At 35.1% G+C, this 24207-nt stretch overlaps 1 protein-coding gene across 5 annotated transcripts in view; it reads right to left on the bottom strand.

The window, feature by feature from the left end:
• Pcca (propionyl-CoA carboxylase subunit alpha) overlaps positions 1–24207 on the bottom strand; it is a 402547-nt gene that overhangs the window by 223782 nt on the left and 154558 nt on the right. For all 5 annotated transcript variants that reach the window (XM_023560628.2, XM_023560629.2, XM_003477596.5 and 2 more), the window contains exons 10-12: positions 22692–22794; positions 7534–7628; positions 3493–3643 (exon numbers count right to left, since the gene is read on the bottom strand). In XM_023560628.2, coding sequence (XP_023416396.1) covers positions 3493–3643; positions 7534–7628; positions 22692–22794 — 349 coding nt within the window. The remainder of the gene's footprint in view (positions 1–3492; positions 3644–7533; positions 7629–22691; positions 22795–24207) is intronic.

The raw sequence follows: 24207 nt of genomic DNA, 5'->3' as shown, positions 1-24207 counted from the left end.
CCAGTCTGCAAATATGTAGTAAGACCACCTTTACAGCAAAATAAAACAAAACAAAAGAAAGAAAGAAAAGAAAAGAAATGGCATGATTTTGGTAAAAAAAAAAAAAAAAAAAACCACACTTATGGATCAGTGAAACAGAACAGAAGACAGAAACAACTTCAGGCATATTTAGTGTCTTGGTTACTTTTCTCATATTGCTGAGGCAAAATAGCCAACACTCAAAATGAAGGAAGGAAAGGTTTATTTAGCTCGCAGTTTGTGGAGGTTTTAGTTCCTAATCATGGCTGAGGGACAACATGGTGGCTGCAGCAGATAGCAGAAGAACAAGAGTAAAAGGGCAAAAAGGGAAGAGCATGCTTCCTTCCCTCCCATATATTGAATGCTAGTTCCTCACCCCTGGACACGTGCAGCACTCATACCACCAATCCCAGTGCTAGACAACAAACCAATCACAAACGTTAGACTCAGAACCTTTAAAAGGCCTGCCCTCATGACTGCCCGAGGCTTTAGGAGGACATTTAAACACAAACCAGAACATTCAGTTACACAATTTTTGACAAAGGCGGCAAATCTCTTCACTGGAGAAAAGCCAACCTTTGTAACAAATGGTGCTAGGAAACTAGTATACACATACCAAAAGCTGACCTTGAGATTCATGCCTCTCACTGTACACTATATTAAAATCAAAATGGATAGAAGATCTCAACATTAGAACAAAAATGCTTATCTGCTGGAAGACGAAACATGCAAAGACTTTCTGAATAAAACCTTGGTTGCACATGAAATAATACCTAGAATCTCATTGGATCTCATTGAATTAAAAAGCTTTGACATATCAAATGAAACCACCAACAAAGTGAATAAACAATCTACAGAATAGGAAAAATTATTGCCAGCTATACCTCTGGCAAAGGACTAACATCTAGAATATATTAAGAACTCAAAATAGGACTCTCCCCCAAATTTAGTGACCCAATAAAAATTGGGTATGTGAAATGGACACTTTTTATATGAAGAAATACAAATTGGCCAACAAATACATGAAAAAATAATATCACTGGCCATTTAAGAAATGCAAATTAAAACACATTAAGATTCCATCTCACTCCAGAAAGAATGCTATCATCAAGAAATCAACCAATAACAAGTTTTGACTCTAAGGGGAGAAAAGAATCCTTCTTCACTGTTGTGGTAATCAGTATGGAGATTCCTCAAAAAACTAAAAACAGAAATTTCATGTGATCTAGCTATTTTCCTTTTTGGGTATCTTCTCAAAAAAAGTTAAAAGTATTTTTCCACAGTGAATATATGTGTACCTATGCTTCCAGTATCACAATTCAGAATAGCTAAATCTTGGAATCAGTGTATATCCTCATCAACAGATGAATGGATAAACAAAATGGGCACCTGTACACAATTGATTACTACTCTGCTGTTAAGAAAGATAAATTTAAGGCATTTATAGGGACATGAATGCACCTTGAAACCATAATGTTAAGTGAAATAAATCAGACATTTTGCACTCACTTGGTTTCCTTTATATGAAAAACTGAATGGGGAAGAGAGAGAGAAAATAGCAAAAAAGAGTATATTCTAAGTATATTTCCATTTTCAGCCACTGTAATATGGTATTTGTTTGTTTGTTTGTTTGTTTGTTTACAAAGATGATGTAACTAGTTCTCCAACTTTCCAGCACTAGAGATTTGCCATAATTCTGTACATTTTCAGTGTTTTTTCCTTTTCCTTGTAGTTCATCCCTTCTGTTTCCAGTGTTCTCTGTATAGTATTTTTATACATGCTATATATTAATGTGAATCCCCACTTGCATCTTGCATTATTTACTATACCTCCTCAAATTTCTTTTTTGAGATTTCTGCTCATATACACAGGGGAAAGGTCAGATGAAAAGCAAAATAGGGATTGGAGCTACACTGCCACAAAATACAAGATTGTGCACTGTAGGCTAAGTGAAAGACATGTGACAGTCTCAGAGACTCTAGAAAGAACCAAATTGCTCACAACTTGATGCCAGAGGTTGACCTCCTCAATCATGAGACAATAAACTTCTGCCACATCAAGCCACCTGGTTTATGATCAGTTGTTATAGTAGCCCTAGAAAACTAATACAAATTCCATAAAACTGGAACCTAAATATCTACAGAAATTGACTAGAAAAAGAAATAGTTGTGCTTTCTACAAAAGAGTATTTTACTGGAGTGGCAAAGACAACCTAACTGAACTTCCCAAATACAATGTTAAGAAATGAAGCCAGAGTCAGCAGTAGAGCTGAGAGTGTGTAGCTCCACAGTTCAGGTTCTAACTAACTGCTGTGTCTTCCTGTCTCTTTAGTGATGCGTTTCCCCAATGTGTTCCCCCTTTTCTGTTTAGTGTTTTTACAGTAGAGAGATGATAAAATTCAACAAAATCCTTTTTTTAAAAAAGCCAGGCACAAAAGAATATATCCTATTTGATCACATTAACATAAATTTAAAAAGATAAACAGACAAAATGAATCTTGCTGCTTAAGTGTGTATAATTCACAGAGAGAACTAGACAGAAATATGAAGTATTGAGAATGCAGTTAGAAAAAAAGACAGCTCTAGAGATGTTGGAGGGGCAATAATTAAGAAAAATAAGAAAATGAGGGACCAGAGCAAAAAGTGTTGGCATATGTACCGTTCACAACTTGAATGAAAGAGAAAAAGGGAAGGAGGGAGGAAGTGAGGACCCTTCTTACAACCCCAGTGATGTCTGGAGATCTTGGTTAGAACTGAGGATGTCCCTATAGCTCACAGATCCAGGGGCAGCTGCTGGATTTCTCACCTTCCTAACTTGCAGAGGTAGGAGTCCCTCTGGCAGTCTGGTGGGGCGATATCATTGTAGGAAGTTCACTTAGGTTACCTTTCCTGCTTCCACCTCTTCCACAGATTTTATAAGCACTTAAGTTTTCTCGAGTAGTTTCTCTTAATTGTACATGAACATGACAAATACAGCACATTCTAAAAAGCTCAAGAAAAAGCCAAAGTGAAATTTCCAAAATGAAGTATTAATAGTAACAAAGCAGAGGGGCTAGACCTGGACCTTTAAGTTAACCAGACACTTATGTGTGTGTGTGTGCGCGCACGCACGCACGCATGCCAGAGATTGAGCTAATGCTTGCCAGGCAGGCACTTGTACCACTGAGCTAAATCCCCAGCTCTACTTGTTTGTTCTTGTTTTGTATTGCTTTTTGGTACCAGGGATCGAATTCACAACTGCGCACTTGTAAGGCAGGCTCTTATGCCACTGAGCTAAATTCCCAGCCCTACTTGTCTGTTCTTAAATGATTTCGACTAGTGTAAAAACCACATCTTCACTGACCTAATTTTTAACTTTTACAGAACAAACTTTAGGAAAAAACTTTTAGGAAAATAAACTTTTTTCAAACAAAAAAGAGTAATGACGAGGGGTAAATTATGAAGCCACAGAGAGAAATAAAAAGATTAGTCTTACCTGGAGTCTCGTATTCATTTCCAGAAAATAAAAATTCTTTTTGGAGTCAACAAGAAACTCCACAGTTCCTGCAGAAGAGTAGTTTACTGCTTTTGCAAGGGCTACAGCTTGTTCTCCCATAGCTCTTCGAGTCTCAGGATCCAAAAAAATGCTACAAATACAGAAATAATTTGTCTTTTTTGTATCAGGATTCGAACTTGCAACCTTGTGACCTGGTGCTTGCCAGGTAGGCACCGTGCTGTTGAGCTATATCCCCAGTCCTTACATTTTGAACAAAAGTCAAATTATCTTTTAAGGGCATTATACAAACTTTTACTCAGTTATAGATCACCTGTATTGATTTGAGTTCATAATATTATATAGATTGCATAAATTTTATAGTATATACTTTTGCATTCTGCACAACATTCTTAACAAACTTGTCAGATTTTTATAAAATATTTGAACCTTTCACATTATATACAACTTTAATCCATTTATGAAATTTTGCTACTATTCAATTAGCAAAACTTAACATATATACTCATTACTGCAAGCTAAAATTGAGAAAATAAACTATAAGAAATTGACATGTACAGTCAAAATCTCACTGTTCATGGATTCTGTATTTGCAAATTTGCCTACTTGCTATATTTATTTGTAATCTCAAAATCAACATGTGCAGCACCCTCATGGTCATTCTTAAGCACATAGGAAGGAATACTTTGAGGCTCTCAGGATGCTAAGGATGAACAAGGCAACACTCTGCCTTCATATTTCACTGCTCATATTCTACCAGTGTCCTTTCTGTTTTTCTTTTGTTGATTCCACTGTTTAAATGGCCCCTGAGTATTACGCATATTTGCCATAAGAGCAAAAAGGCTATGAAATGCCTCATGTAGAAAACCTATGTGCAAGATAAGCTTCATTAAGCCATGTGTTATGATCTTGTTGGCCTAGATAGTGAGCGCAATATTAAAATCAATGACAGGGCTGGGAATATGGCTCAGTGGTAGAGTTCTTCCCTTGCATGCACAACGTCCTGGGTTCAATCCTCAGCACCACAAAAACAAACAAACTAACTAAAATCTATGTTAAATATTAAATAAGATGCCCTTTCAATAGAAACATGCCTATAACAAGGTTATGCACTGATCAGTTGAACAAAACATAAAATTTTACACATTACATGAAAATGTTATGACCAGAGGCTTGCAGGATCCTAACCCTGCATTTCCCCTAGAAATAAATTCAGTATTTGCTAGTGCAGTATTCATTATTCCTTGATAGAACATAACTGCTAAAAGTAAGATGAACTGATTATACATCTAATAAACCCTAACACTCTTGTTTCAAAATATCAAAATTACCTTTCAGCAAGCAAATAAACTAAAATGATTTTGACAGCTCTGAAAAAATGGTTATCAAGTAACTTGCATTTTCTGATTTGCCTCTCCAAATCTGATTGTTATTCCCACATAAGATTCACAGACTCATGTTATTCTCAAATAAGATTTAGATGATATGATTTAAATGTTTATTATACAAAATGCATGCACCTGTCTCCATATGTAGTAATTATTGACATATAAACATTCTTGTTTTATCTATGCTACATGCTCAGTAGCAGATTGTGGATATGCTCAGTACTGTTTCAAACCCATTTTAAGCAAATCTCACATAAGGTATTTTTCCATCTGTAAAAACTTCCTTTTCCATGAGATAAGAATTTTTCTGTAACAAATCACATTTTAAAAAACAACTTCCTTCACAGACAGTATTTTATCAATTCCCTTGATTACCTCATAAATATGTTTATACAGATGAGCTCTTCTTGTAGTTTAGGTTTCTTAGAATATAAGAACAAATATAAGAACTTCTCGTAATTCAAGCTTCTTTAACTTGTAATGCTCTCTCTAGTCCATTTTTGACTAAGGACCTGGTCATTTTCCTGTCTTATTCCTCCTGCTCTATGTTCAGCTACATGCTACCTGATGTTCTGAGTGTGTGTGTACACACTGGGGAATCAAACCCACGGCCCTTGCACCGGCTTAATCCCCCAGCTCATTTTATTTTTATTTTGAGGCAGGATCTCATTAAGCCACTGAGATGTCCAGCCTGGGCTTGAACTTTCAATCCTCCTGCCTCAGCCTATCCAATAGCTGGGACTGTAGATATGCACCATCATGCCTGGCTGTCCATATATCTTTTAACTTTATATTTCAATCCATATGAACAGACAGTGACTTAGATCTAAAGTCTTGAATAGATTCACTAAAGGCTTGAAGTGGGATGGGATGAGAAAAATACTTCACAAGTGGGATATATATACTGTACTTCATTCTGACCACCCTTTTGGTAATATTAGCATTAATCAATGGGCTCAGATGCCATGAATCTGATTCATAATTCATAGTTACGCAATAACTTAATCAATATAGGTTTCAATGGCATTTCAATAAGTGACTGGCAGAACTAATATAACCAAAAGAAAAAGCCTAACTAAAGATTAGTATCAATTTTTTCTTTAAATTAATAGATTAGATATTCATAAGAAAGCCTTCCATTTTTAAAGCGAGAGAAGAAACAATCAAAAATCATAAGTTAACGTTCCCAGTCTACGAAATATTCCTATCCAAGACTTGACTAAGTTTTGTTTTGGTTTGTTTTTTAAGAGAAATTTAATTGAATTGCAAGTGATAAGATACAGAAGAAAATACAAAGTTGCAAAATAATCAAATTAGGGACTTATTTCTGTTCTGTCAGTATCCTTTCTCTCACTCATCCATACTCCTAGAATTTTAGCACAGCACATAATTGTTGAGAGAAAGAAGCCATTTCCAAGCCACTCTAGCTAAAGGCCTAACACAGACTAATGCCAAAGAATCAAAGTTGCAGCTTCCAGGATCTTCCTAAAATCACAAGGGGACTGGGGCACAAGGAAAGCATCCCTTTGCCTTTTCTTTTCCCTTCCTTATGTGCCAATCCTAGGCCTATGGTGGCGGCAGTGCAGCCTGGTTTTTAAGAGTTGGTATTCCAAGCAACAAGTGGAAGCTAGGTTTTTTATGAGGTTCACATCTGAAACTGGTATAGCGCTACATCCATATGCCTTATCTGGTAAAGCAATGACAGGACACAGTATCAAGTGAAGGTAATTGAGATTCTTCCTCTCATTACTCAATGAACAATGTGCCATAGGATTAGGGGACCATGTCTTAAAACTATATACCGTACCTAATTTATTATGCTAATTAACTGAAGTAAATAAGTTTAATTATTTTGTTACCTTGTGATTAAAAAGTCACTCATATTCATATCGACTATACACACATTATATTAAAGAATGCTGGCTACTCTGACTAAAGCTATAACTTGATGTACTGTTTAGTGCCTGGTAATTCAAAGGACTGTGTAAACTCAACTGGCAATTTTTGAGAATACCTGAATATAAACAAACACCAAACCAGCATAAATTTAGAAATGAGACTCCACAAAACTGTTACACAAAATGGAAAGTGGCCTAGAAAAGAACCCAAAATGGCTGTGATAAACCAAAGAATTTTTAAGAACTATGCCCCAAAAGTCATTTCATGGTAACAAAAAAAAAAAAAAAAAAAAAAATTCAGGATCAATGTTATAAAACCTTCACCAACATAAGAACCTGAAGATGTATATTTTAAAATTCTACTAAACACCAGTAATTTTTACCACCTAAAAGGCAGCAAAAGTCAGAGTTGATTATACAACTTTCTCTTCTAATAAAAGCCCATTTCTTTTATAGGTATTCTCTCATTTTTATTCATTAGGAGGAATATTAAAATAGGTATTAATAGAGCTGACATTATTATTAAATAATTTTTGGCAAATAAAATGAAAAGTAAATGTAAACTACAGAGTAAGTTTGATGTTGTGCTTATGTCTGAGATAATGTCATCTCACTTAGTCACCAAGGTTAGACTTAAATTTGTCATCTTACTGTCTTACTTTCCCAGAATGCTGGGACTACAGACCTGGGTCACCACACCTAGCTAAAGCAAGTTATTTGATAAACATTCATCTTACCTTGGTGCTTCCTCCACCACTTTCTGATTTCTTCTCTGAATTGAGCACTCTCTTTCATTAAGCCACAAAGCATTTCCATGTTTATCACCTAAAACCTGAGAAAACAGTACTATTTGGAAAACAAAATAACAACAAAAAACCCCAGCCACCCTGAATGAGCCAGACCTAGTTGACATTTTCTCAATGCTTAAATCTCTTGGTTTTTCACATTCAAACCTCACAAAACACAGGCACTTCTCAAGACATCCTTTAGCTGATTTTTTAAAAAATTTTTTAAAGAGAAAAACAGAAAAAGGGTAGAAATAATACATAATTTCAAAAAAAAACTCAGTAAGATAGTTGATACTAGTTGATAAATTACATATTGTCCTCTTAGAAATAGTTGTTCAAGCTACAAAAGTAAAGCATACAAAGTGGACATTCAAACAGCAACACTGCAAACAGTTCTGTTCAACAATCCAACAAAAACTTAGTAATATGTTTATCAATCCTACACACTTAAACATACATTCAGTTATATCCTTTAGAGCACTTTCTTTTCCTCTCTTTTTTACAATAGCAATTACACATTTTGGGTTTTATTATTCCTACATTTCTTACTACTTTTTACACTAGAGACACAATGTGATATTTATGATTCTGAAATATTTATTTCACTAATGAGGATAGTCTCAAGTTGTCTCCATTTGCCTATGAAGACCTCAAGATCATCCTTTTTATAGCTGAGTAATATTCCATTGCATAAACATATCACACCTTTTTCATCCACTCTGTGGTTGATGGGCATCTTAGTTATTTCCAAGACTTAGCTATTACAAATTGTGCTGCTATGAACACAGGTGCACATATATCACTGTGATAATGACCTTTTCAGTTTTTCTGGGAAAATATCGAGGAGAGGAATAGCTGGATTGAATGGAACTTCCAGTCCTAGTATTCTGAGAATTCTCCATACTGATTCCCATAGTGGCTGCACCAGTCTACACTCACACCAACAGTGGAGCAGTGTTCCTTTTTCCCCGCGGCCTTGCCAACATTTGTTAGCAGTTGATTTCTTGATGGCAGCTATTCTTTTAAGGGTGAGATGAAACCTCAATGCTGTTTTAATTTTCATTTCTCCAATGACCAGTGAGGGTGAACATTTCTTCATGTTATTATTTGCCATTTGTATATCTTCATCTGAAAACTATATGTTCATCTCAGATGCCCATTTTTGGAGAAGGTCTTTGAATTTGGGGGGCGTCATGTTTTTCAGTTCTTTATATGATCTGGATGTAAGTCCTTTAGGTCTGAGGAGTTGTTGGCTAAAATTCTTTCCCATTCTGTGGACTTTCTTTTCACTCTGTTGGTGATTTCTTTTGAAGTGCGGAAACTTTTCAATAATATGAGATCCCCAGTTGTTGATTCTTTGAAGTATTTCCCGTGCAGTATGCGTTTTGTTCATGAATTATCTGCCTAAGCCTGTGTCTCCAAGATTTCTACCTACCTTGTCTTCCAGTAGATTTTAGGTTGATTTTTATAAAGAAAAACTTTATATATATAACCCAGAATTCAAAAAAAATTTTTTTTCTTAATTTTATTTAAGGAGAAAAAAAAAACAAAAAAGGGTACAAGTTATACAGAATTTCAGAAAAAATAAACAGTAGGAAATCACAAGTTAATAGATTATATGTTGTCACCTTAGAAAAAGTTGTTCAAGTAACAAAATTAAAGCATATGGACATTCAAACAGTGAGACTGCAAACAGTTCTGTTCAATAATCCAACAAAACCCAGTAATACGGTTATCTATCTTATACACTTAAATATACATACAGTTATATAATTTAGAGGAATTTCTTTTCTTCTCTTTTGTGCAATGACAATGACAAATTTTGGGTTTTATTACTCCCACAGTTCTTACTACTTTTTTTGAAGAGAATAAAACCAAATGTGATATAACAAAACAGAGTCAGTCAAATCAAAAGGATGGACATAGTACATAATGTAAAAACAAAATACAAGGTGATCAACAATGGTTACCATACTGCCTCTTGCTATCTTAAAAAGAATTGCCTATAACATCAGTTATAATAAAATTGAACAAAACAGTAAAGAAAAAAATCAATAAAACCAAAACATTGGAGACATTACAGGACTTCGAAAGAAGATAATAGTCAAACCAGGATGGGGATCATAATGAATCTTATTGTCTTCAGAGTGTTGCCTATACTCTCAAACTTGGTAGTATCAAGCAAAACAGAATAGAGGAAAATCAGTCAAAACAAGATGGTGAGAGCAATACAGGGTTTCAAATCAAGTTAATAGGAAATCAAAGTGGGTTACTATAATATATACTGCTATTTTTTATTTATCGCTTAATTAAAAAGATAAAAATAAAAAACATAAATAATTTTTAAAAAAAGGAGATTAAGATAAAAGAGCACATAACAACAAACCAGCACAGGTCAAAACATAACCATTTAAGCAAAATAGTGTTTCACCACCAGATATCCCGACATAAAAGTAGTTATCATAGTGTCTCTTTCCTTGAAATCTTTGAGTATAACTTCGTATACTGTAGCATCAAACATATCTAGACAATGTAAAGCCATTCAAGAGAATGACAGTATTACAGGATATTTAGAACCAACTAACAAAAAATGAACAATGATTTCGGTATAATCTCCTTGTCTATAAAAGTTTTTGTTTACATTATCACATTTAATAAAATCCAATAAGATACAACGTTAAGACTGATGGAGACAGAAGAGCAAAAGTTTGATGGGACTTCAAAACAAGATGATATTAAATCAGCACTAGCTATTATGATGTCTTGTTTTCTCCAAAATAGCTGTTCCTACCATCCAACCTTCTCTGCCTCATTTCTGTTGAGCTCTTAGTTGTCAGTTTGTCTTCTTCATTTTGCTTTCTGCTCCATTCATTGTGGCCTCTCTTCCACTATTTCTGGAATCTTGGTATTTTTCTTTTTTTAGAATGTCCTGCAGTATTCTCTGTAGAGTTGAATTGGTGGCTGCAAATTTCCCTAGTTCCTCTTTATCCTGGAAGCACCTTGTTTTTCCATCAATTTCTAGGGACAGTTGTGCAGGATATATCAATCTTGGCTGGAGGTTATTATCTTTCAAAGCTTGAATTATTCCCCCCGCCATGCTCTTCGTGATTTGATGGTTTGTGCCGAGAAGTCTTCTGTAATTATGATGTGTGTTCCCTTGTAAGTGATCTGTTTCTTGTCTCTGATGGCTTTTAATATTCTGTTCTTATATTGGATTTCTGGAATTTTGATTATTATATGCCTGGGTGTAGTTCTGTTTGGGTTGTAGGTGGCTGGGGTCCTGTATGCCTCATACATCTGAGTATCTTTGCCTTTTGCTAAATTAGGGAAATTCTCCTGAATTATTTCTGTGAATAGCTTTTGTAGTTCATTTGTTTGTGTCCCTACTTCTTCTTTTACGTTCTTAATTCTTAAGTTATAGATCCTATCATCTTCTAGCCTTTGTATTATTGCTGTTTGTTTCCTTGTTATTTTTAAGAAGTTTTTCATTTCATGCTCCCACCTTACAAATCTGTCCTCCAGTTCACATAATCTATCCTTAGTTTCTTTCAAGCTGTTATGCCAGCTCTCAATAGAATTTTTAGTTTCCTGGTAATCTCTTTGAACCTGCTTTACGTATTCTATGTTTTCTCTATTTTCTCCATCAAACAATTCTCCCCTTTTTTTCTGTTCTTCCCTTCCACCATCTTTTTTTTCTTGGGTGGTGCTTAGCATTTCTCTAACTATTCTACATATATCTTGCTTTAGGTAATTAAATATTTCACTTTTGAACTCATCTATGAGGCTCCAGAGATATCGCTTTACGTCTTTTGGTGCCATGTCTGATATTGCATGTTTTCTGTCTTCATTCTCCTTTGCATTTATCTTTCCTGGATCAGTGTTCTCAGGATTGGGGGCCAAGGACCCTTTCTTGTTGCTCCCTCTTCCCATACTTTTTGTTCCTTCCATACAAGTGTATATAGTAGGCCCAGTTTCTTTCTTTGTGGGTTACAGTTTGTTTGAATTGCACCGGCTAGGTGTTCCCGCCCACTGCAGTGTACTAGGGAGACACAGACCTGGCAGCCTCTGCTGGACCTGCCCCTCCAGGTCAACCTACTGAAGGCTTCACTGCTAGGATGCGCACCAGGTGTTGGGACCTGATTTGGGCTACCCTCTGGGTCTAACCTGTGGCATCACCCAGGCCAAGAACTCCCCACCAATCTGCTTGAGAGGGAAGTATGCGACTAAAGTCACTGCAGCGTCCCATTCCGGCTACTCTGCCCGGTCCCAGAATGTCCTCCTAGTCTATGGAAGGGTCCCCGTTCCTCTCACTCACCGCAGGTCAATGCCGGGCTCCCTGCCAGTCCCACTCTCAACTCTGTTCGCCAATTCCTGCTCTCAGAGCTTTTGCATGTCTGTCCCTGCTGTGTCGAGCAGACGCAGCAGCGGTGGCAGGAAATTCAAATCGTGGTTTCCAGAGGTGCGAGTTCCAGCTTCGGCGCTGAGATTTTATCTGTTCCGGTTATAGCACTGGGATTGCATTTCCAGTTGGTTTCTCTCAGCTTAGTTCGTTCCTGGGTCGGCAAGGTATATCTCCCCTTGCTTAGGAGTCCTCACACCGCATCATTCCTAGATTCTAAGCTGGCTATCTCAGAGAGCCTCCATAGCTGCTGTTATCTATCCGCCATGTTCTCAAAAAAATTTTATCAAAAATATTTGAGGAAAAAACTTTCAAGTTACATTGTAAATATCATGGGTAAAACATCAGAATTCATTGTACATTTTTTGTGAAGGATATGAGTGTCAACAGAGAGGTGGAATTTAGTTTCCAAGGATGCTTAGGAGAGCCACTGTTGTATTATAAACATCTCTGCAGTCAATCTTGTTTAATGTTCATTGATCAAAAATCTGTGTTTTATATACATTTCTTCAGTGGTCTATTATTTATATTGAATATCTTTTCTGCAATTGTTGTTATAGGAAATGGTCAAAAGAGTAGTGATTAATATATAACACTTTTTAACATTTGTAATAATAAAAAATAAACTGAAATTACCAGATAAATATAAGACATTCAGCTAAAGTTCAGTCATTTAGATCAGTATTTGTGTATTTCTTTTCTTTTGTTGGGGAGTGTTGTGAAACAGGGAATCAAACTCAAGACCTTGTGCTTGCCAAGGCAGGCATCATGTCACTGAGCTATATCTCCACCTCAAACAGTATTTGTATATATCTCAACACATATTTTAGGTGATGAGACATATTTTAGAAGCTTTAACGCTGGGTGCTACTTTTATCTCCAAAGAGAAAACCAATGTCCCTGGATAAGTCATTCTATTTCTTTCTTTCTTTCTTTCTTTCTTTTTTTTTTTTTTTTTTGTCTTTTTCATTTTTATCGGTACCGGGGATTGAACTCACGACCGCCTGCTTGCAAGGCAAGTGCTTATGCCACTGAGCTAAATCCCTAGCCCTAGCCCCATCATTCTATTTCTTTATGCATTAGAAATAGCAGACAATGTAATTGTAATATTTTATATGGCTGCTGTTAAAAAAAAATCAAATGAAAAGGATCACTGTTACATGAACAGCAACTACATGATTGCAACATTAATTTTTAGGAATAAAACCTATCTAAAATTCAAGAATGATTCTGAATAATAAAGGAAACATAGTAATAAAATGCTAAATGTTAGAGAATTTTTTTCTAAATGGCTGTATAAAGTAAACCTAAAAAAATTTTAAATCATTAAAATAATTCTCAAAGCTGGACTTGGTGGTGCATGCCTGTAATCCCAGCACTGGGGAGGCTGAGGAAGGAGGATCCTTGCAAATTTACATGCAGCCTGAATTGCATAGAGAGACGCTGTCTCAAAAACACAAATTAATTAATTAATTAACTAAAATAACTCTCAACCTCTATTTTTATTCTAGTTGATAAGGAAATGAAAGTAGATTTAGTGGCCAAGAAATAAAACCAAAATAGCCAAAAATTAAGTGGTTAAAAAATTAAGATTTACATGTAGAATCAAGAGTATGTTCTTTTCCAAATTCTGCATAGAATGCCTGTTTTAAAAAGTTTTAAGCATTTACTAACCATTTCAAAAACATTGATTTGGTAATTATTTACCAGGAAACAATATAAATAAAAAACGATGATAATGGAAATTAATTTTTAAAGCACTATGAGCTGTATAAATTTTCTAAAGTATGTTATTATCTTTTAAAATTTTAAAACAGTTGATTTCAGGCTGGTATTTTCTTACATGTCTATAGCATATATTGATCATGTCCATGCCCCCTATTGTCCTTCCATCACATGTTCTCCCCTTCCTCTTGCCCAATAGCCTCCCATCTATTTTACTATTTTATGAATACTTTATTTTTTTAATTTTAAAGAGAATAAAATCAAACAAAATAAAACAGAATAAGGTCAATCAAAACAAAATAGTGAAAGCGATACAAGATTTCAAAACAGGATAATAAGAAATCAACAATGGTTACTAAATGCCTCTTATTATCTTCAGATTTGTTGCCCATCAGATATAATAAAAATCAGATATAATAAAATCAAATAAAACACAATAGACTAAAACCAATCAAAACAGGACATTGAAGAAAACAGATCAATAAAACATAACAAAACAGTGAGAACAATATTGGCTTTCAAAAACAAAGCCAGAAGGAAATTCCCCATAATTGTCATATTGCATATTGTTATTGTTATCCTCTAAATAGATGCTCAGGCTACTAGCTTTAGACCTACAAAGTCAATCAAACAATAAAGAATTCAGTTGTTTTTCTACCAGGCTGGCTCATGGGAAGGGCATATTGGCTTTTTGAGTCTTCTCCTGCCCCCACATGGCCACTGCAGGCTCATGGGAAGGGCAAATTCCTCCTATCTACTTTAATGCCACATTTTTAAAAATTTATTTTATTTTTTTAAACATTCTACACACAAAGGAAAACATGAAATACTTTTATGAGTGGCTTACTTCACTTAACAATCTCCAGTTCCACTCATTTTCCTGCAGAAGTCATAATTTTGTCCTTTATGGCTGAATGTTTCATGAAATGATAGATAGGCAGATAGATTAGATTAGATTAGACTAGATAGATAGATAGATAGATAGATAGATAGATAGATATGCCCCATCTTTTTTACCTATTCATCTGTTGAAGGGGCATCTAGGCTAGTTCCACATGGGGACTATTGTAAGTTGTGCCACAATAAACATGACCATACAGGTATCCCTGTGCTATGCTGGCTTTAATTCTCTTAGGGTATAAACCAGGAGTGGTAAAGCTAGATCATATGGTAGCTCTATTTTTAGTTTTCTGAGGAACCTCCCTACCAATTCCAATAGCAGCTGTACTAATTTATATTCTCATCATCAATGCAGCAGGATTCTTCACCCTTATACTTCTCAGCATTTACTGTTTTTTGTATTCCTGCTGATAACCAATCTGACTGAGATAAGATGCAATCTCAAGAGTACTTTCGGTGAATTTCTCAGCTGGCTAAAGATGTTGAACATGTTTTTCATACACATATTAGACTTTGGACCTCTTTTCAGAATTGTCTGTTCAATACATTTGCCTCTTTATTGATTGATTTGATTTTTTGATGTTAAAAGTTCTTTATATATTCTAGATATTATACCTCTGTTGGAAGAGCGGCTAGCATAGCTTTTTTCTCCTTCCTATAGGATGTCTACTCTCATGGCTAGCTCCATCAAACTTAATTTGATGTAGTCCCATTTGTTGATTGTTGCTACTATTTTCTGTGCTAGTGAAGTCCTATTAAGTCTTTGTGATTATGCACATGACTTCAAATATTTCCCATTTTCTTCTAGCAGTTTCAGTGTTTCAGATCTTATATGTATGTCCTTGATCCTTTTTTAATTGATTTTTTCTGGGAGAGTGAGGTAGGGATCTGGTTTCAATCTTCTACATATAGATATTCATTCAGTATTCCCAGCACCATTTGTTAAAGATGCTGTCTTTTTTCCAACATATGTTTTTGGTCTCTTTGTCAAGAATCAGATGGCTACAGCTGTGTCCCTTATTCAATTCCATTGTTCTATGTGTCTGTTTTTGTGCCAGTAACATGCTGTTTTGCTACTATGGCTTTGCAGAATAATTTGAAATTGTTAATGCCTCCAGCCTTACCTTTTCCTTAGGATTGCTTTGGCTATTTTGGGTCTTTTGGGTTTACATATGAAATCCAGGATTGTTTTTACTACCTCTTTGAAGAATATCATTGGAGTTACGATGGAGGTTTGCACTGAATCTATAGATCACTTTCAATAATATGGCCACTTTAACAATATTAATTTGGCTAATAAATGAATGTAGAAAAGAATGTAGAATATTATAAGTCCGACTTATAATATTCTCAATTTCTTTCTTTAGGGTTCTATAATTTTCACTGTAGAGGTTTTTAATCCTCCTGGTTAGGGTTGGAGAATAAAGCTTCCTAGGTTTTTGTTTTTTAACTATTATGAATAGAATTATTTTTCTGGCTTCTTTCTCAGCTAGCTCATTGCTGATTTTTAGAAAACTGGCTGCTGATTTTTTTTTTTTGGAGTATCAGCAGCCGATTTTTTTTTTTTTAAAGAAAAGCTACTGAGGGGGCAGGGGTTTAGTTTAGTGGCATAAGCACCTGCCTGGCAAGCATGAGGTCATGAGTTCGATCCTGGTACCAAAATTTAAAAAAAAAAAAAAAGGAAGAAAAGCTACTCATTTTTTTAAATGTTGATTTTATAGTCTAGTAATTTGTTGAATTTGGGTAGCTCTAAAATGTTTCTGGAGGAGTATCTGACGCCTTTTAAGTCTACTGTATACAAATAAGGATAATTGACTTCTTCCTTTCTCATTTATCCTTTCCCTTAATTACTCTGGCTAAAATTTCAAGTACAGTACTATATTGAATAAGACTGGTGAGTATGGATATCCTTGTTTTATTCCTGATTTTTCAAGGAAATATTTTCAATTTTCCCCATTCAGTATAGTATTGCCTCTTTTATAAACAGATATATATATATATATATATATATATATATATACTAACAATATATATTTAAAAACTCCAAGCTATTTCAATTCTTAAACATAGCTCCATAACACTGTTCCACAGAATGCAATCCGAAGCTCAGCCCAGGAAATATCAGCAGTTCCCTGGGTAAGAAACACTGGATATGAGAATAGAAACACAGAATAGTATCATTCACACTGTCAGGGCCAGTTTCAACATGAGAAAGCTCATAAAAGAAACAATAGGTGATGTACTGGTTGACTGATTGTGTCAACTTAAGACATTTAGAAGCTTAATTAAATTGGGTTAGCAATTCTATAACCTAGGATATAGAATACCACCCCAAGGTGACTCATTGCCTGGAGAGTATAAAGGGGAAGGAAGGACAGATGAGGTTCCGTTTTTCCAAGGAGCTCCAGTCTTCACCATTGGCTTGGACACTGTCTCCTGGCTTCCAGCACAGACTATTTGGCTTCTGCCTTGGCTCCTTCAGCTATCCACCACTGACTCTTCAGCCTTCTATCACAGACCTATCCAGCCTCTTGGTGCAGATTTGCAAAGGACACTGTAGTGAACTCCAGATCTAGGATTAAATCCTTCAATCTCTAGTATGCAGACACCCTCTGCACTCTTCCCTATCCGACTCTGTAACTGACCATCATAAGCTAATCATGTAACTCCCTATACATTTATATATTTAGTGTTATATCTGTTCCTTTAGTCAAAACCTTAAGACAGGTGATATAACCATGTATTCTTCAGAGACAGTGGGTGATCATTCAAAAAACAACAACAGTACATTCCTCTAAGAACAAAAAGCAAAGGACTAAGGGTAAAAGGAAGCTTGATTTTTACAGAATACCTTATATCATGTGCATGAAGAAAAATAAGTAGATTATAACCTTTCAATTACAGATCGGATATGAGAAACATCTGTTTTGCCCATTCAAGCTCCTGGGAGTCATTTTCACCTATGTTTAAAAATACCATCCAGGGGACTGGGGATTTAGCTCAGCAGCATAAGCGCCTGCCTTGCAAGCAGGCAGTCGTGAGTTCGATCCCAGGTACCGATAAAAAGCAAAAAGACAAAAAAGAAAAAGAAAAAATACCATCCAGGCTACAGGCTGTGGCTAATTAAAATAAACCAAGACTGATGTAGACATATAGTTACTTTACACAAACTAAGAAGAACTTATTGACTATGAATAATGTGAAAGACAAAGACCTGGTTGCTCAGAACAGAAAAGAACTAAGACCTGGTCTAAGCCTTCAAGGACCTCATGGTCTGTTAGGAAACTCAGATATCTAAATACTGACTAATGCAAGCAGTCAGTCTCCTTGTAGCAAGAACAAATGTTTTATATCATTGCATTTGAGTTGTTTTTTCAGCAAAACACACAAAACTTAAAAGCGGATTTTAGCAAACACATTGGATTCAAGATCCAGTGCACAAAAATCAACTGTATTTCTATACATGCACAATATATAATAGGGAAATGAAATTCAGAAAACAAAAACACTTTTAAAAGCATGAAAAATTATCAAATATCTTCAGTTAAGCCAGATGTGGTGGTACACACCTGTATTCTCAGCTACTTGGAGAACTAAGAAGACTCAAAGTTGGAGGCAGCCTGGACAATTTAGCAAAATCTTGTCTCAAAATTTAAAAAATAAAAAGAGCTGGGGATGTAGCTTGGGTTCAAGCCCCAGCATGCATGCATAAATAAATCTAGGAGGAAATTGAATGAAAGACTTCTATATCAAAACTATAAATAGTACTGAGAGGGACTAAGGAAGACCTAAAATAAATGAAGAGACATTCAGTTCATAGATTAGGAATTTCAATCCATGTGGATTACCTATCAAGGTAAGGTCTAAAATTTACATAGAAAGACAAAGAACCCCAAAAGAGCCGAAACTATCTGGAAAAAAACCAGTAAATTTAAACCACTTACAGTATCAGATTTCTATTTTGCTATACAATCAAAATAATTAAGACCAATGACCAAATCTTACTTAAATTATAACAAATGGCTGCCACAATAAATGATGTTAGAAAACTGACTACCTAAACTGAAAAACATTTGCTCTGATCTTGATATCAAACAAAATTTTCACTCAAGAAGAGTAACAGACGTGTATATCACACCTGAAACAACAAAGCTCTTAATCTGGGTATGCAAAGTGTACTTAAACTAGGCTCCAATAAAACCCCGTTTTAACATGAATACTTACCAGGAAAATCCAAGTTTAACAGATACTGTCACATGTTCATCAAGATGGTTGTGCATTTTTAAAAACCGAGACTACCAAGTATGGAAAGGAAAACTGCAATGTGAACTCTCATACATTGCTGCCCGGAGTGTCAGCACAACCACAGCCTCTACTAAAATTAAACATAATCTTGTCATGCAATCCAACCATATCTCTCCTTAGTATGTTAAAAAAATTTATTCTTAGTGTCAAAATAGTTGAAAGAATCCAATGATCAACACTACAAAGTAGGTAAGTTAAGGGTTACTCAAACAACGAGTTACCACAGTACTATTTTTTAAAAGTAAATAATCATTAAATGTTAACAAAAGTAACAGAATACAAGTGTTGTTATATTATGTCCCCATAAAAGGGACAATATTAGCAAATAAATGATTTTTCACTTATTTTTCTCTGGTTCTCTATCCACACTAAATTAGACTTTAAAATATATGTTAATATTAATGTTAATGGTTACTAGTTTGATACTAATCTTTTATCAGTTCATACTCAAAATCTGTAAAATTACCACAAAGATATTTCTGACAAAAAAGAAAAAACTTCAGTAGTTTTTTTTTTTTCTTCTATATTTTCATTTTGCTGAAATCCACACTTCCATAACCACTTTTTTTTATTTTCCCAGACAGGATCTTGGTATTTCAGGTTGACCTGGACTCACTAGGTAGCCCGGGCTAGCCTTGAACTTGTGGTGACCCTCCTACCTTAGCCTCTTGAATGCTGGGATTCAGGCATGCATCACTATACCCAGCTTCCATAACAACTTTTTTTTTTTAAAGAAAAAGGAAAGAAAAACAAGACAAAATAGAAAAAAGGATAGAACTAAGTATTACAGATTTTCAAAGAAAAATATTAACTAAGTATTACAGATTTTCAAAGAAAAATATTAACACTAAGAAAATACTAGTTGCTAAGTTACATATTATCCTCTTAGAAACAGTTAAGTTACAAAATCAAAGAATAAAAAGTGGACACTAAAACTTTGACAGTACAAACCATTCTGCTCAATGATCTACTAGAAACTTAGTATTATGGTCATCTATTTTACACATTTAAACATCCATATGGTTATATCCCTTAGAGCTCTTTCATTCCCTTTCATTTTTACAATATCTATTATGTATTTTGGATCTTATTACTCTTCCAGTTTTTATTTTTTTTACACTAGAGAGCCACTATGATATTTATAAATGTGAGCCTTATTTATTTCACTTATGAGGATAGTTTCAAGTTGCCTCCATTTACCTATAAAGGCCTCAAGATCATCCTTTTTATTGCTGAGTAATATTCCATTGTATAAAAATATCACATCATTTTCATCCACTCTGCAGCTGTTTAGCATTTTGGTTGTTTCCAAGATTTAGCTATTACAAATTGTGCTGCTATAAACATGGGTGCACATATATCACTGTGGCATGATCTTTTCAATTTTAGGGGGGAAATATCCAGGAGGGGAATAGCTAGATTGAATGAAACTTCTAGTTTGTTGAGGAATCTCCATATTGATTTCCATAGTGGCTGCACCAGTCTACACTCCCACCTTTTTCCCCACCGCCTCGCCAACATTTGTTATTAGTTGATTTCTTGATGGCAACCATTCTTTCCAAAGTGATATGAAATCTCAGTGCTATTTTAATCTGCATTTCTCAAATGACCAGTGATGGTGAACATTTCTTCATATATTTATTTGCCATTTGTATATCTTCATCTGTGAAATGTGTGTTCATCTCAAATGTCCATTTTTGAAAAGGGTCTTTGAATTTGAGGGGCTTGCTGTTTTTCAATTCTTTATATACTCTGGATATAAGTCTTTTGTCTGAGGGACTGTTGGCTAAAATTCTTTCCCATTCTGTGGGTTTTCTTTTTACTTTGTTAGTGAATTCTTTTGAAGTGCAAAAACTTTTTAATAAGATGTGATCCCAGTTATTGATTCTTTGAAGTATTTCCCATGCATTTTTTTTCATGAATTCTCTGCCTACAACTGTATCTCCAAGTTTTCTACTTGTCTTGTCTTTCAATAGATTTAGTGTTTCTGTTTTAATATTTAGATCTCTGATCCATTTTGACTTTAGTTTAGTGCACGATGATAGACATGGATCTAGTTTCAGTCTTCGGCATGTGGAAAGCCAATTTTTCCAATACCATTTATTAAAGAGGCTATCCTTCTTCCAGTGAACATGTTTAGCCACTTTGTCAAATATAAGGTGGCTGAGTGTCTGTGTAGTTGTGTTTGTTTCTTCTAATCTGTTCCACTGATCCTCAGGTCTATTTCTTTGCCAGTACCAGGCTGATTTTATCACTGTGGCTTTGTAGTATAATTTCAAGTCAGGTCCAGAGATTTAGCTCAGTGCATAAGTACAAACAAGAACAGACAAGTAGGGCTGGGGATTTAGCTCAGTGGCATAAGGGCATGCCTGGCAAGCACAAGGTTGTGAGTTCAATCCTCCGCAAAAATAAAATAAAATAAAATAATTTCAAGTCAGGAATTGAGATGCCTCCTACTTTGCCTTTGTTGCCCAAACCACCTTTGCTATTCTAGGTTTCTTCTACTTCCAAATTAATTTTAGGAGTGTGTTCTCTAGATCTGTTAATGGTATTTTGATTGGGATTGCGTTAAATCTGTATAATAGTTTTGGGAATATGGCCATTTTCACAATGTTGGCTCTTCATAACCTAGAGCAAGGAATATCCTTCCATTTTCTAATATCCTCTTCAATCTCCTTTACAGAGTAGTATAATTTTCAGCATGTAAGTCATTCACAATAATGATAATTTTACTTCTTTCTTTCCTGTCTTTATTCCTTTTATTTCTCTCTTTTGACTGATTGCTCTGGCTAATATTTCCAGAACTATATTGAATAGGAGTAGTGATAGTGAACAACCTTATCTTGTTCCTGATTTTAGAGTGAAGGCTTTCAGTTTTCATCCCTTTAGTATAATGTTGACTGTTGGTTTGTCATAGATGGCCTCTATGAAATTGAGTTTGATACTATTCCAAATGACTTTAACAATTAACTAAATCAATATGAACAGAAGAAATTATTGAGTCATCTTTATATAACTACTTCATAGTGGACAACCTGGTCGGCAGGGTAAAGACATGTGGTGAACAGAAATGATATAGGATTCCAAATGAGGACACTTTTGTCTTTTAAAATACACCCAAAATGTCCCAATCTCAGAAGGAAATTCAATGATTATGTAGGCAGAATATAACCATCACTTTATTTTATACTTACTCAAACTTACCAAAACAATTAAAAATCATTCTACACTGAAGAAAGAATATTTCCAACAAGAGTTAATAAATGATACTGTTTAAAAGTCATAATGGACCAACACCACTAGAATAAAATGAAACTTCGTAGATTTTTTTTTTTTTCTTTTTCTCTTGAGAGTTAAGTAGCTTCTCCAGACTTCTCAGTCCTAGGGCATAAATGGTTTCCTCGCCAGCCCACTGAGTGGACAGACTATGCAGATGCTGACACCAGAAGATGAAGTCCAGTCTCATTTCCTTAGGCAAGCACGGGAGAGGTCTAGGTCCAGGAAGGGAGGAGCAGCCTAAACACATCTACTGTCTCATTGTGTCCCCTCTCACATCTTCCTTGCTGTGAAAGATGCTAACACACCTGTATGAAGTGACATGCTTATGTGCCCCTCTATAATCTGGGAGCTAGCTATGAATAAATCCTTTTTCCTTTCTTCCCCAAAATTAATGAACACCTTTGATTCAATCAGTGGCAGCAAATGAACTTAAGGGTATAAACCTAACTGGCCTATAGTAATAATAATAATAATTTGAAACATCTTAAAATGTACTCACCTGAATTTCTATATGACGAGGATTATCAATAAATTTTTCTATTAGTAGTCTGTCATCACCAAAACTAGAAGCTGCTTCTTGAGATGAAAACCTAAAACCATCCCTGTAAAGTAAAAAAGAAAAGTAGTTAAGACTAACAAAATATAGCCCTCATTATAAAGAAAGCCAATATCACTTACTTCAGAACAAAGCAATAAAAATTCCATGTTTGACAACTAACTCAACTTTGGTTAAACTTCAACTCTTCTGCTTACTAAGCTCTGTGACCCTGAGTGAGTTATTTAACTTCTCTTTTCTTAATTTTAGTTTTTTACATATTTACTTTTTTTTTTTTTTTTTTTTTTTTTTTTTTTTTTTTTTTGTCTTTTTGAGACAGGGTCTCACTATGCAGTTCAGGTTGGCCTTGAGCTTTGTAGCCCAGGCTGGTCTTGAACTCACGATCCTCCTGCCTCAGCCTCCCGAATACTGGGATTACAGGCATGAGTCACCACACCTGGCTATAAATTTACTTTCTGTTAATATGTTTGTGATATGTAATTATCACACTTGTGTTGAGGAACTGGCACACACGTGTATCACATCATGATCACTTTACTCCCTTCTTCCCCTCCTTCCTTTCTCAGATCCCCTTCCCATCTTCAAAAAGTCTCCCTCCTCCCTGTTCCTACCATGTCCTTTATTTTGCTCATTTAAATTATTTATATTTTAGTTTGTTATACAGAAACCATTGGATATTTAACTTTATGTGCTGATTTATTTCACTTAGCATTACAGAATCAAGACCTATCCAATGTTCTATAAATGACTCAAGTTTATCTCTCTATGAATGAGTAGTACTTCCACTGTGTGTACGCATAGTTTGTTTATCCATTCATCTGTTAAGGCAAATATATGCTACTCCCACAATTTAGCTATTATGTATTGATCTGCTATAAAACAAGGGTTAAACATATTAAACACTGGCACTTATTTCTCCAATTGTTAAGTGTGAGATTTTAATGAATCATACAGAGGATTTAAAAATAATTCTTTGTGTGGGGATGGGTGCAGGTATGTGGTACTGGACAGAGGAACCAAGGAGTGGCTGTTCTACTCCCAAACTACATTTCTAGTGCTCTCTCCCCCAACTCCATGTGTGTGTTATGTTGTGTTACTCAAGACAGCCTCAAAGTTGTGCTTTGCCTACCTCAGCCTCCCAAGTAGCTTGGTTAATTTCTTCAACCTTATACTTTAATTCCACTAACAAAGAAAATATGAAAATGCATGTCCATTTGACCCAGAAGTTAGAGACACAACCAAAAATGTAAAGACACAGGGCTCAGTAGCATAGCATCTTGCTCAAGATTTGATCCCAGCCTCAAAGAGGAAAAAAAGGCAAAGGGTTTGCCCAACTGCACAAATGGTACAGAAATAGAACCAATGTCATTCTGTCATGTGACTGAACATACAGCGTCACCCAGATTGGGTAAATGACAAGAAGATTCTTAAGAGCTTTTCTTAAAATTTTAAATGCACA

This window comes from Cavia porcellus, unplaced genomic scaffold (assembly GCF_034190915.1).
Source record: "Cavia porcellus strain 051 isolate PalLab524CR breed Dunkin Hartley unplaced genomic scaffold, mCavPor4.1 scaffold_4, whole genome shotgun sequence".
In the NCBI taxonomy this organism is placed as follows: domain Eukaryota; kingdom Metazoa; phylum Chordata; class Mammalia; order Rodentia; family Caviidae; genus Cavia; species Cavia porcellus.
This window is presented reverse-complemented; position numbering and strand designations above follow the sequence as displayed.